This window comes from Papilio machaon, chromosome 21 (assembly GCF_912999745.1).
Source record: "Papilio machaon chromosome 21, ilPapMach1.1, whole genome shotgun sequence".
Classification (NCBI taxonomy): Eukaryota; Metazoa; Arthropoda; class Insecta; order Lepidoptera; family Papilionidae; genus Papilio; species Papilio machaon.
Window position 1 is genome coordinate 4,108,404 of NC_060006.1, and position 15,208 is coordinate 4,123,611.

Sequence of the window (15,208 nt, forward strand, 5' to 3'; positions counted from 1 at the left end):
TTATTTACCTTCTCTATCTGCGATTGCATTATTGACAATACGGAACACGTAGTCTCCAGCCACATCCTCCCATTCGGTCTCCTCCGTCTCGCCACTCTCACAGAGACTCGGCATCGGTCGTCGTCGACTCTTACCACGACCAAATACCTGAATTGATAATAATAAATGATACAATAATTAACTGTCAATGAAAATTAAAAGCATAAAACATCTGAAAACTTCAGCACAGTAATATTGTGTATATACTAACTGTTACTATAAATGTAATATAAAATATTTTAATTTACTTGCCTTGCCAGTTCCCCTTTGCGACCAAAGTGGTGGGTCTAACTGACCATGAGGTAGAAGACCAGTTTCCAAATTACTCAGGAACGAAAGAAGGTGACCACCTAAGGAAATAAAATCATAAAAAAAGAACGACAACAGTCCATTATTACTAAAACATTTTGAACACATTATTAAATATTTGTTACGGCTTAACTCACTTAGTTCTGAAAAGAAAATCTAATGAAGAATATATGTACCTTTGGGAAAGTGTATTGGCGGCCGTTGGACGCCATCTTGTCCCACAAGTATGAGAGCGTCACTTGCGCGTGCTCGGTGCACGTGCACGTAGACCACCTCCCACACACACACTTGCAGTGACATCGCCCAGTACACGCTGGACAAAACAAATTCATTACAACATATACTGACAAACACCCATGTCAGCGTGGATTCCAATCTGTATTTAGCAAGCTGTTCTTCCTTTATCATATCTCTCCCTAGTTTTTCCTACAAAATGGCTACAAATTCTCGACATACTTAAAATGTCCTGTTTGCTCATTTGTTTAAAAAAAATGATGATTCCCCAAATAAATTCTTTAGGAGAACATTTTTGTAAATAAGAAATACAACGCTTAAAAAGAGATTCAAAAATGTACGATAATAATAGATTTATAGGTGGTTGAAAGATAGGTCAAAGTTCCAAATAAGTCAATAAATATAGACACGTGTAACAATGAAGCTATAAAAGATAAACATAAGAACGAAGCTAGAAAAGGTATACAACAAAAGAATAAAGCTAGAAAACATAAAGCAACAAACATACCAGTCTATACAGAGTGGGCCGGCGCAGCGGCGCCTATACACGCTGCACATATCGGCCACGCTGCACAGAATGCACTTGTGTTGGCAAGCAGACGTGTGTACTAGGTGACAACGGTAGCTACACAAACATGCACCCTACTACTAACTGAATAGAATCTACTATACACAGCAGTGAAATTACAAAAGCTCTTACAAACATGAAAGAATTGACATACAATCGTATCAATCGAGAAAGAAGTGAAATTGAACTTCTCTTTAAGTCAATGTCAAACTTATAATCGCTTTATTAATAAATATTTTTATTGAGATACTGTTTGTAAGAAGCCTTATTAATTTCCATGGAAAGAATAACACAAACTAGTTCGACTACTTAGCGCAAAAATAAAACATTTAACGATACATAACTTTATAATACAAGACTAACAACAAAATAAAACAAACTGCACTTATCTAAGCATACAACAAATGAAGATTATGTAATAAGATATACCTTTTATCAACTCCTTCACTCTCTGCATATCCGTTCATAAGTTGATTCGGAGTCCACTTAATAACAAGACCGGCCGCTGTTTGGTGCAAACTCAAATACCCAGGCATTGGTTCTTCAACATCTTTCTGTAGAAAAAGTAAAAAAGTACGCATCAAGTATAACTTTTGCTACTACTTATTTTTAGAAATATGTCAATCAAAATGATAACTTACTGGTTGAACGCGGACGTTATTTTTTCCATACAATAAAGTCGCTCGAGAATTTTGATGTAAGCTCTCCACGTAGTCTTTGGCACTTGAACCTGTCGCACTGCCTGTAGCTAAAATTTAAATTACTATTAATATCTGATGAACGCCTAATGTACTATTCAATAGAAGACTACAACTTAAGTCTAAAGTACGTAACGGTAATTGGAGAAAATCTTTCGAAAATGGACGTTTAGTGACCAATGATAATTTAATTTATATTGTTTGGTTTTTTAATGTAAATGTGTTTTGCAAAGACTCTTTGCCTAATTATATCTTTTGATCTATTAAGTGGCTAAAGGTTCGTGAACTAAGTGTATTTGACAGTCAATGTCAATATCAACTTTAGTCCGGTTTTCGTGATAGAGAATTAATTAATCGAATGATCAACAAGAAAAGCGCTGTATCAATATTTAAACTGAGTTATTAATCCTCGTCATCACAAAACTTGCAGATATTGAAACTTGGTATATATTCTTACTAGTCTTACTAATCCTAATATCTATCTATATATATAAAAGAAAGTCGTGTTAGTTACACTATTTATAACTCAAGATCGGTCTAACTGATTTAGCTGAAAATTGATGGGGAGGTAGCTTAGAACTAGGAGACGGACATAGGAACTTTTTTATTTTGTGTGCATTTTTTTATTCCGCGCGGACGGAGTCGCGGGTAAAAGCTAGTAATAATATAAATTCGAATGTTTAGATGGATGGATATTTGTTTGAAGGTATCTCCGAAACAGCTCAACTTACCATAATGAAATTTGGTACAGATGTAGAACATAGTCTGTAAGCACATAGACTATTTATTAAGTTTTTTTTATTCCGCGCGGACAGAGTCGCGTTCGACAACTTGTTCTATTACATTTGTGAATATTTTTCTAAATTTTAAAATTTTTACTAAAATTTTTATTATTAAATAAAATTTAAACTTTTAAATAAAAATTATGTCGTCCTCATATTCGGGATGTCGCCAATTAATGATCAAATTTTGTAGTTTCATCGCTCGTTTAATCTCTGATCTCGTGAATTACAGATTAAATATTTAGTTTTTATCTTTAACAATAGCTTATTAAAACGCTAGTGATCTTAAGTCAAAAATTACCTGCACTTGAGCCGCTCGTATCCTCCGATGAAGCGTTCAAACTTCTTCTAAAATTAAGTATCGGTCGTCGTACTGAAGGTGGCGTTGTTGTACCGGCCGACATGCGATGCCTTTGCACCTGTAATCATTATACAAACATGAAACTTGTGCACGTAGATAATAGAATACTAGTAGAGCCAAGATCAGACTGAGGACTTTCCATCGCCGTACCAACTGTACAAAGACAATGCTTTTAAAATTTTTAACTAAAAATGAAAGATCTGTTATATATTACCTATATTGTTCCGTAAAGGTGTTTAGAAGCCATTCATAAAACGACAATAAACTTAAAACATTTACAAGAGGAGTATTCAATAAATTAAGGCATTTTAAATGTCAATACGAGTAATCCTTACCAATTCATCAGCTGGTGGGTCTGACCAGAAACAAACAGGAGCTTTTGCTTTAGAATATTCTAGAGCGCAAGGTCCTACCAATAATGAGCTCAGTATACTGCCGTAATCCGGATCGGCTACTAATGCGTCTCTTTCGTAGTACCTCGTCGCGTTGTTCACTAAGTGCTCGATTATCTTCGCCAACTGCCTCTCAAAGAGAGCGATACGTATCCAAAGGTAACTGTGAAGAGAAATTTAAAGTTAAAAACTGATTAAGATATTAATTCTACTTAAATTATGCATGATTGCCTTAAACGTTGCGATCACCAATATAGAGCTTTAATCTCTATAACTGTTCGGTCTGATATAAAGTTTTGGTAAATTGTGACAGTATTGAACTCTCTATATTGAAAGAAAAACTGATTATGCTTATATTGTTATAGATAGAGACAGATATTGGTTTGATGAAAATGGGAGATAAAGTTCTATCAAGCTGATGACTGATGAGACGAGCTTTCACTAAAAGAAGTTAAGAATTCTTAAAATATGAGTTGAATTATGACATATTATAAATAAATAGATGCCAAAAATCTTATCGATGTAACAAACAAAAAGCAATGCAAGGTTATTCAAGTTATTGTTTCAGTTTACGATCCATCATAAACTGACAGTAAACTTGTGCGGACAAACGAAATTATTCGCAACATTAATGATAAAGAAATATCCGCTTTACTGCTTTTGTTTCTTATACAAAAGTATAAGAAAGATGAATGATGTATAAAACAGAAAAAGACTTACAAATAATACTTATATCGATTTTTTAAGTATAACTAATTGACGACAGTTATCAACACGTTTAGAAAATATAAAAATTATTTTCATTTGCTTGAAGAACAATATCTGTCTAAAATCGAAATCTCCGTTTACTATAAACACGAACATATTGTTATCTCTGTTTTGTCAAAGATGACGATATCTTTTATACAGTGATTTTGGTCTGAGAAACCCACGTTAAAATATTTTTTTTTTATTTATTTATTATTTTTTCATACAAAAGATTTAACAAAGAATTTTATCTCGCCAAGCTGTAGTTCTTAACGGTGAGACGCGCTCGTTATTACAAAAAAAACAAAAATATATTCAATCAACAACATGCACTTAAGATAAACATTAAACACATAAACATAACCTCACTTTACTACAGATTTGTTTATCGATGAGGACAGTTTTTCTTCATCGAGAAACAAGTCTGTCAGCTTTGACTTTAACAATTTTCTGCTTATTTATTTATTTATTCTTTAGCACTTTTATAAGTACAAGGAGGACTTAATGCCTAAAGGCATTCTCTACCAGTCATCCGGTATATGAGAGGAAAGTATAATTATGTGCAGGGCAGATATGAATTGAAGATACTATTTTACTAATACAATATTATGTAATACAGTAATATATTAGAAATAAATAAGTATAAATAAAATATTGTATATAATATTAATAAAACATTGTACATGTGGAAGAAAAAGAATAAGATAAATAAAAACTCTAGATTAATAAGTACAATAATAGCGATAACAGCGAGAAGGCTACTTATGAATGGAGTCTCATAACATAGTGATGCCGAATCAGGCGCTTGAAAATAATTTTGGAGGAGGCTCTTTTAATGTTAGGTGAAAGATCGTTCCACAGTCTAACAGCTGTCACAGAGAAGGATTTATCCAAGAAGGACGAGTGATGAATAGGCGCGGATAGTGAGAGATTATCAGAGGACCGAAGAGAAAGCTCGTGATTTTCACACAGAAATTTGAAGAAGTCTTTTAAGTAAGTGGGGTAATTTGTATCATTTAATACTGAGTAAAGAGTGCAGAGAATACGAACGTTCCTACGTTCTCTGATGGGCAGCCATTTTAGTTTTAATCGGAAATCCGACACATGATCGAACTTGCGAAGACCATAAATATATCGTATGCAGTTATTAAGTAGTCTATCCAGCTTGTTCAGTAAGTCGGTATTTAGATCAATAAAACAAACGTCGGCATAATCAATAATGGGAAGAAGAAGGGAATTTACTAAAGTAAGCTTTGTTTTGACGGGGAGGAAGTGTTTAAATCGGATGATAGAATGGAGAGATGCATAGAATTTGCGACAAATTTCTTTGACATGGGCTGACCATCGCAGCTCGGAGTCAATAATGACACCCAGATCCTTGACTGTTCTCGTAAACGGGATGACACAACCGTTGAGTGAAAGGGACGGGATGTCATCAGTAATGATTTTAGTTAACTGGCGGGAACTACCTATAAAGATTGCTTGGCATTTGTGTGGGTTTATTACGATGCCGTATGCTTCAGACCACTTTTGGAGACGAGACAGGTCATTATTCAGTGATAATATAGCAGAATTTAGGTCATTGACTGATGCAGCACTATATAATTGCAGGTCATCAGCATACATGTGGTAATTACTTTTGAGATGAGGGGAAAGCAGATTTATAAAGAGAGAAAAAAGGAGAGGGGACAGTAATCCGCCCTGGGGGACGCCCGTGTCCACTTCAAGCCAGTCGGATATAGTCTGACCACATCGAACAGCTTGACTGCGACCACGCAGATATGAACTGAACCAGTCAATGGAGAAGGGAGAGAAATACAGCTGGCTTAAAAGAGCTAGAAGGAGATCGTGGTCGACAGCATTGAAGGCGTTACTGAAATCAACAAGGACAAGCACTGTTATCATTTTAAGTTCCATGTTGGAACGAATATCCTCAGTAATTTTTTATAAAGCTGTTGTAGTACTGTGACCTTTGCGGAAACCGGATTGGAAGGGATTAAACACTTTGGCATTAGTGAGGAAGTCATTAATTTGAGTGAGGGCAACTGATTCTATGATTTTGGAAAGAAAAGGCAGAATTGATATAGGTCTGTACTCGCTAGGTAGAATGGGGTTAGGTGTTTTAGGGAGTGGTATCACATGGGCTTTACGCCATAGTGCTGGAAAGGTACTAGACGTGAGGGAGAAATTTACAATATGTGTGATAATAGGTAGTACTTGGTCAATAATGTGCATCAACATGACCCGTCCAATGTCGTCGCATCCCACAGCTTTGGTTTTTAGGGAGTTAAATACTTTTCTGATACAGTCTTCACTAGCTGGCGCAAAATAGAAAGGAGTCGAAATAGAAGGGGTTTGTATAGATTTAATTTCATTGAGGGTGTCGGATTTCATTGATGGGGAAATTTTAGAAATGTTAGTGAAGTGGGAATTTAAGGTATTGCAATCAATATTAATTTTACTATCCGTAGGCAATTGCTGACCTACTCCGAGAGACCTCAAAAATTTCCACAAAGCAGCGGGAGAAGAAGTTTCAATCTGCTGGTTAATATATCGACGTTTAGCGTTACGAATAAGCTTATTGCAAAGATTACGGATAACTTTATACGAAGACCAGTTCAGTTCGTTCCTTTCGCGTTTGAATATGCGGAAAGCCCGATCTCTTTTCTTCATCACGTTACGTATGGTTTCATTAAACCATTGTGACGGTGGGTGCTTATATCATGTCTCTGTATTTAATATGTTAGTCTCCGCTAACAGCTTATTTTGAGCTAGAGGGAATTTAATCAAATATTTTACAGAGGCTTTTATGAAGCAAATAACGAAGATAGTTTTTTATCTTCGCGTTACAAATATGTGAAACTAATTCTAATAAACCTAAATCTTCATAAGGCTTCACAAAATTGGTCGGAAAGATTTCAGTGGAAACAAAACATTTGTACAGAAAACTGAAAGTGAATAATCTCGGTAATAAATCATATCTAAAAGAAAATCTCCGCAATATATATTATTTCATCAAAAACAGGCTAAGCTCAAAAATTCTTAAGACGTATAAAAACGTTTAGCTATATATGGCTGTAAAAATACACTTGAATTAGTCACATTTTTTGTTACTTTTATATAAATAAATAAAACGAACACTTATAATAACCAGATTATCGTAAATTCGTAAAAAACTTACTCAATAAATAATTATATTTGAAACTTTTCAAATAAATAATTCACATACAAAGTTCGACAGCACAACTTTCCAAACGTTTTGGCATTCAACAAAAACTTTTAGAAAATCGCCTGTAATTGCTTCAACAAATAATTGCTTTCAAACTGAACCCCGCAATCAGTTTGAAAGCAATTATTTGATAACTTCGTTTTCCTTCATTGTGTTTATTTAGAAATAACTTTCTTTTAACAGCTATTATTGTTTAAAAGTTAACATTAATTTTGTATCTGTTTCAAAATTAAAAACAAAACTTCGTAGCCAACGGCTCTGGCCATCATACTAAAGGCAAAGGAGAAAGCGGTTAGCGGCCCTCCCTATATATAAAAATTCACAACATTCTGAATGACGTTAATGTGGATATCCACTGCTAAAACACTTGTAGAAATTTTTTATAGCCTTCTTAGGTGCCATAAATTACGTCACGAATTTCATGATTTTTAACCCTACCTAGTTATGTAATTAAAAAAAACAGTGTTTTGAAATTATATATTTTTTTAATGTCCATTTTAATTCAATAATATTTTTAAGTAGGTGTGTAGCTTATATTTAAAAAAATTATATTTGGAAAAAGTGTGATGCCAAAAAATTTGGGAGACCTCCCCATCCCCTACCACACAATGACACTCTTCGATGACCCCTACCTTCCCCTAAAAATGTAAGTTATGGATGACCACTTAATGTCATTGAAACTATGTTTTGAACAAATCTGGATTGTAAAAATCCACACTAAGAAAGGCTTGACTCCAATAAAAGACGGTTCAAGCAACTTGTCTTAAATTTAAAAGTAAAAATTTGATGAGTGTTTCAAAGATCAATCTCATACTAAGCAGTAAATTGATTTTATCTTTAGCTTTACTTTATTGTAATGGATAACATTGTCCACATAGAACATTTTATAGTAGATTTATCACTGGTCGTAAGAGAGAACAATAACGAAAGTAATGTTTGATTAGATGTTATTCTGAGTTTTCAAAAGCTTTTAGGACTTGAACGATAAATTTTAGAAATAGGTTCATTTTATTTTATAATATTTTATAAGACATGCTGTCGTGCGATATATTTAAATAAGATGATTATCATTAAGGTTAACTAAGTATAATACTACTAAAATATACGTCCAAAACTATCCCAAAAAAACTTCTTTGAGAACCGAATTTTTCTGGTATTTCCTAAAAAAAATTCTTCCGAATTAACCCACAGCTTACCACATGCCTTTAATTTAACCCTATTTCAATAAAATTTCTTTATACACTCCGAGCTTCTAAAAGTTTACACACAAACATAATTTACATTCCATTCGGCTTTCGATTACTGAGCAAGTAAACATAAATCGAATTCACATTCTTGATCCTATTTCAACATTTTCCAAGCTCCCATTTTATTTTGATCCCAATAGTTTTTGTCGTAGAGAATATTCTACTAAAAAAAGCAAAAATAAACAGTTCACTTCACTGGTAGGTAAATTTATTCGGAGGTCGTAAGTTACTTAATGGAATGGAAATATGTTCAACGGTTTGGGGATTTTATTGTGTACTTTGGATCATGAAGTACCGAGAGACTATTCTGATATACCACATCCGTTCTCACTACTGAAAGAAACGTAAAAAATGTGCTTATATTTAGTTTAAATAAAAAAAAAAATTCATCAGAAATACGTTTGTAACACTTCAAATTTATAGACGTAATTTTGTTGTTTTGTTGATGTTCTGAAACCTTCGATAGAAGAAAATATATTCTTATATTTAAAATTAAATAAAAATTAAAATAACGAACTTTTTTATCATAAGACTGTTTTTTTATTGAATAAAGAACAAAGAATAAATGTCAACAAGAAGAAAAAAAAGAAAGAAAAATGTGAGAACGCACTGGCCACTCAACCCCGGGGCCGGTGTTGCCGCAACCAGTTGCATGGAGCAGTCAATAGGTTAAGTAATACATAACTAAAACATGAATTAAATTTAAAAGCAAAATTTCAAATGAAAAAAACGAATTATGCATTTCTGTTGTATAAACATTCGCTTGTTTGTCTGTTTGCGTACGCTGTGAAAGGCTCTCGCAATTAAAGCAAATATTTTCCTATGGAACAAGCGATGCTTCTTTGAATTGATTTATTGCAAATAATAGGTTTCTTTTGTGTTTATAAAACTTTACACAATTGCTAAATTCTTTTAAGTAAAACATTTTTGAATTTAGAATAACTACGTGATAAATAGTTTTTTCTATAAAGCTTCCAAATTGTAGTGAAATCCCTAATTAATATCAATACTGCACCCGACACGTTAACACGGTAATGTAGAAAAGAGATGGGTAAAAGAAAAGAAATTTGAAAAAAGAATAAGAAAAAAATATTCACATCTCACCTTTGTAATATAACGTAATATTAAAAATTTTAATACCTTCATCCTATTTTAGTAGTTTCCAATGTTACTTATTAAAACAAGTTCACTTTATAATATTACTAGCTGTCGCCCGCAATTCTGTCCGCGCGGAATAAAAAAAAATTAACTTAGCCTATGTTCTTCCTGACTGTATTTTACATCTATAATATACAAAATTTCATCGAGATCCATGCAGCCGTTGGATACGCCTTGTAACAAACATCCATCCATTTAAACATTCGCATTTATAATATTAGTAAGAAGATTAGATCTTTTATCTAAAGTATAAAATACACGTACAGATTATCTTAATACATATTAAAAATGAATAATATCTTACGCGTTCAATAAGATTAGTAATGCAAATCCTATCCCTTTACGGAAAACCAAATCCGGCGAAACGTTTTACATGGTACGTGTTTGGATATTTCATAAATATTTAAATGGAATTGGAAAGTATGAATTATGTAGAATGATAACGTAATGCGTCATCTATGTTGTTTATTATACAAAGTTTGTTCACGTTGTATTCTTTTATAATAATATTGTTTTATATAAAATTATACGTGACACATTTTGGTTAAGTCATACATCTATCTTCTTATATAATCTATATATATAAAAGAAAGTCGTGTTAGTTACACCATTTATAACTCAAGAACGGCTGAATCGATTTGACTTAAAATTGGTGGGCAGGTAGCTTAGAACCAGGAAACGGACATAGGATAATTTTTATCCCGTTTTCTATTTTTTATTCCGCGCGGATGGAATCGTGGGTAAAAGTTAGTATATAATAAAACATAATATATGTACAACAGAAAAGTTATCAAACATAAAATAAACAATTTTAATTTTATTTCCTATCTTACAAAATAATGTCTAGTAGTATGTAAATATCATTAGAAAATAGAAGAATGCAAACCATTCTTTTTTTATCCCTTATAATTAAAAAATAACGTTAAAATAAAAGCTTTTGTATTATTATTCTTTACTACTTTATTTCCATAATAAAATTATATCAACCTAACGTATATAAATTCCGTCTTGTTTTCTTGTTTACATAAATTCTCATTTGAAAATCAATCGATTAAGTTCGTTACAATACGCTGTTCGATTTTAATCTCGCTACATTTATATTATCCCTTCAATTTCCTCGAAGCCAAACGCTTCAAAACGCTTACCGGCAAATGCCGATAAGCGTTTTGTTTATCGAAGCGAAAGGCTATTGTAAATAATAAAAAAAAGATTTAAAAGTAGTTTTTATTATACATTTTACTCAGAAGAGTATTTTTAACAACTAGCAAACGAAAAAAAAAACTTACTTGAGCTTTTCTGGAGATACCTTCAAACAAACATCCATCTATCAATCCATTTAAACATTAGCTTTAATAATATTCGTTTGATGATTTATTATTAACAAACAACTCGAGTTGAAAATTAATTTCGTAACAAAAATAATAAATCTCAAATACTCAGACATGTTACTAACCGTTTTCAAAAGACGTATGTCACTAAAACAATCTATTAAATAATATATTCAAACTTTCTAGAATAATCAACCTTTTTTTTAATTAAGCTCGAATTAAATGATGGAACACTCTGTATCTATTCAATTTATTTACTCACGTAACTCTCGGTTCACTCCGCTTTAGAGTGAGTCCAAGTTTAAAGCAAACAATTGACGTAATGTAACCTTTGAACTTGATTAGCATTGTTTTATTTGGAGTACGAATAGAGATATATTATACTTTGCATATCTGAAAACTTGTTTAATGGATGTAACGACGACATACTTAATCCTGCTAATATCATAAATGTGAATGTTTGTTTGGAGTTATCTACAGAAAGGTTCATCGTATCTTGATAAAATTTGGCATAAATATAAAACACACCAAGGAAGAATATATAGACGACTAATTAAGATTTTTTAATTCCGCGCGGATGAAGTCGCGGGCGACAGCTAAAAGTTTATAAATTTCACTTTAAAATAAACGTTATAAAACATGATAATGGAAAACGAACTCATAATTTAACACGTTAACTGCGGATTGAGGCAGGATAGGCCCAAAGCGTGACTTCACGCTGGTGCGGCAGTCAAAATCGGGTTGTTTCGCTCTGTGCGGGAGGCTACTAGATCTGTATTTCTATGAGTACGACAGAGACAAATATATAGAAATGTTTCTCTTGCGATATCTAGCCTAATGGCGTAATTAGATAAAAATGAGGTCCTACAGGCCCCAAACGCACTGAAAAGAAATTAATTACGCCTAGTGCGGATTGAGGTCAAATCTATCTCAAAATTTGTAGGCCTCATGGCCGCACTGCACGAAGCGCGGGCGGCGCGGGCGCCGCGCATCCTAACTTAGTGTTGTGGAAAGTTTCGATAACGTTTCGAGTTTCGAGGACGTTTTGGCAGGATTTATTAAAGATTGAGCGTAGAACTTTATTTTAAAATCCTTAACGTTTTAAACCAATGATGGTACTTCATCTGACTTATTTGAAAATGTTTATTGGAGTTATGAGAAACTATGTTGACCTCGGTAAAAATTTTACTTATACCATACAAAACCTAAATTACTGCAACTTTGAATTTTAAGGGGGTGGCCTGTGACTATGATGAACCAAAAGTGCATAAATCGGACACAGAATGTATTTACGAGCCAGAAACACAACACTAATAGCCAAGCTACTATTAACTAATTCTACTTAAATAGCACGATTAATACGTCTTATACTTAATATAATATTCGCACGCACGCACGCACGCACATTCACCACTAACAATACTCAATTATCATCATTATTTTGTTTTGCACATAGGTGTTGCCTTAAAATGTGTGCTCAGTTGTGGATTATTCTTCACTGTTATTTTAAGCAAGTCACAGTTTCATTCGAAGTTTAGTTCATAGTGGCAATTTTTACCATTGTGTGCTGATCATCGTTTTTGTAGAGAGAACGTTGAATGTTTTTGCTGATTATTCGCAACAGCTTTTGCTCTCGTCACACCATGACTAAAATCCAATATTTCAATAACAAAAATCCCCTTTGCAATTTTGCCCTTTTTTAAGTGTGGATTGTTTTGCTAATGCTGCAGCATGGAACTTGATGTACCTATTACTCATATATTTTAATGTTATATTTATATTTCTGGTTTACAATTCCAGATTCCTTAATAGTAGGAAGTTTTATCTTCTTTTGGAAAGTTCGAGTTGTTTCTTCGGTGGTCACGGCTGCTATACTGAAATTAGTAAGACTAGGTACATACATACATACACACAAACAGACACACACTCTCACATATGTACTACGCGGTAACGTAAACGCAAACAAGACATATATTGGTATGTTATGCTACTAGGTAGCAAAGTTGATTATTGCGTGCGAGGTGGTATTGTTCAAAGGCGATCTCTACAAGAAAACCGAGCGACCAACAATCATCATGCTCCCTCATACGATGTTTTTCAACACACTTGTGAGTAAAAAAACAAAATGTAAACGCAAAAACACTTACGAAATCCAAAATAAACAACAAAACTCAAATTCAAAAAAAACGAAATTTCCTTTCCTTTCAGGTATAGTAAAATAACTACGCGCTAGGGCATAATTTGTACCATATACATATGCCTAAAATAGATGAACGGATAAGTACACGCACAAAGCCACGCACACATACACACAAACACACACACACACAAGAGATCTAAAATATATATTTTATTTCAAGATTTCCTATCGGCAGATGTGCTGATCATTTGTTCCAAAGAGGTGGTCAAAGAAAGCGCTGCGTAGGTTGCTACGAAAAATTAAGATTGACATTGAATGGCACGCAAGCTGCTAAGAAAACTAAACAAATTGTGACTTTTTGTGTCCAGTGTGACAAATCTTTTTGTTTACCATGTTTTAATGAAAAACATTTTCAGTGATTAATACTCAATAAACATTTATCGTAACTACAACTCTCTTTTAATCCCATCACTAGTCGAGGCATTAATTGACCTTCCTTTCAGTGCGATTTGAGGCAGAACCGATGACAATTTTTTTATTTTACTTTATTCATTAACGAAACGTCCTAACTCCAGGCGAAGCTAGATTCATATTATGCACATATTTAAGTTCATAAGAGTGAAGTTTCGAGCAAATATCGTCTAATTTGGATTTTTTAAAAATGTTTTTCGAAAACATAATTTTGTGAGGCAGGAGAGGCCTCAATAGCACTGGAAAAAAGTTCAACTTTGCCACGAACAGACCTCAAACGCACTGGCTGAAAGTTCCGCCAAAATGGCCTCGCAGTTAACGTGTTAAGACGACAAAAATATTCAAATTGTAAAGCAAACATTTTCCTTATTTTATTTATATTACGGAAAAGATAAAATTACACCTTAATATTAATACGAAAACTTTAATGGATGGATGAATGTTTGTTAGAAGGTATTTCCAGAACAGCTGCATGGATCTAAAAAAAATTGCAATAAATGTAGAACACAGTTTAGAAGGATACATAGGGTACTTAGTTTTTTTTTTTAATTACGCGCGCTTGAAATCGCGGACAGCTAGTCCGCTATAATTTTATTTACATGTACAAAATAAAGCAAAAAATATATATAATTCCACAACTCGAACCAAAGCTTTTTGTTTGAGTTAAATTGTAACAATTCCTTGTTGTTTGATGTTGAGGGAATTCGAAACTCAAACTAGAGAATGCTTTGACGACTAAAATAACAAGCCCCTTTCACTCTGCTAGGCAGAGATAATTTGCGAACCTCTGGCCGTAACAAATTTCACAAAGACATCAAATTATAGTCTTTTTATTTGCTACAAATTCGTCGAAATTTTATGCAATCCTTAAATCCTAGCTTTCAATATAGTATACCCATCTAAATATAGATTTCAACGTGCCATTATAAAAAAAAAAAACAATTTTTAGGACATTAACATGGAAGACGTTCAAAAAAATTGATCAAACATATACATTGATCTTCAAAGAAAAAAAAAGAACAAAAGGTATAGATGAGCTAATTTTATAGGCCATAATTAACGTTGCTATTAACTTTAACTTCATGGTGAGGTGAGCTGCTTAAAAAATCGATTAAGTGAATGAATCGATTCGGAGTTCAAACATATGTGAATCGAATTAATTTTTTATGAAATATCCCTGATTTGCATTGGATTATTTTGTAACTTTCTAAGTATTAAAAGAGAAAAAGATCTCACAAACGCAAAATTGTAACGGCGTTCGATTGACACAATTACGATAATCAAAATTTGAAAAAAGGTAGGCAGTTCTAACAAATAATATTTTGTTACAAGGTTAAGTTGTTGGCTATTGATGAAGTGTCAAGTATGAACTATTAAAATGGCACACCTATATTTTCAATCAAATTACGAATGGCAATTAACTAAAAAAAAGCGAAATAAAACTGGCAATTCATAATTCTTAAACAGATTAATTCCAATTAAAGCAATTATAAAACATCATCTGT

General features: G+C 33.0%; 1 protein-coding gene across 1 annotated transcript in view; it reads right to left on the reverse strand.

Moving 5' to 3' along the window:
- Nucleotides 1-15,208, reverse strand: part of LOC106714549 (small G protein signaling modulator 2) — a 36,842-nt gene that overhangs the window by 4,552 nt on the left and 17,082 nt on the right. Inside the window, exons 5-11 of the mRNA XM_045683354.1 lie at nucleotides 3,327-3,546; nucleotides 2,932-3,049; nucleotides 1,792-1,898; nucleotides 1,580-1,704; nucleotides 525-661; nucleotides 292-389; nucleotides 9-147 (exon numbers count right to left, since the gene is read on the reverse strand). Of these exons, the coding sequence (XP_045539310.1) occupies nucleotides 9-147; nucleotides 292-389; nucleotides 525-661; nucleotides 1,580-1,704; nucleotides 1,792-1,898; nucleotides 2,932-3,049; nucleotides 3,327-3,546 (944 nt within the window). The remainder of the gene's footprint in view (nucleotides 1-8; nucleotides 148-291; nucleotides 390-524; nucleotides 662-1,579; nucleotides 1,705-1,791; nucleotides 1,899-2,931; nucleotides 3,050-3,326; nucleotides 3,547-15,208) is intronic.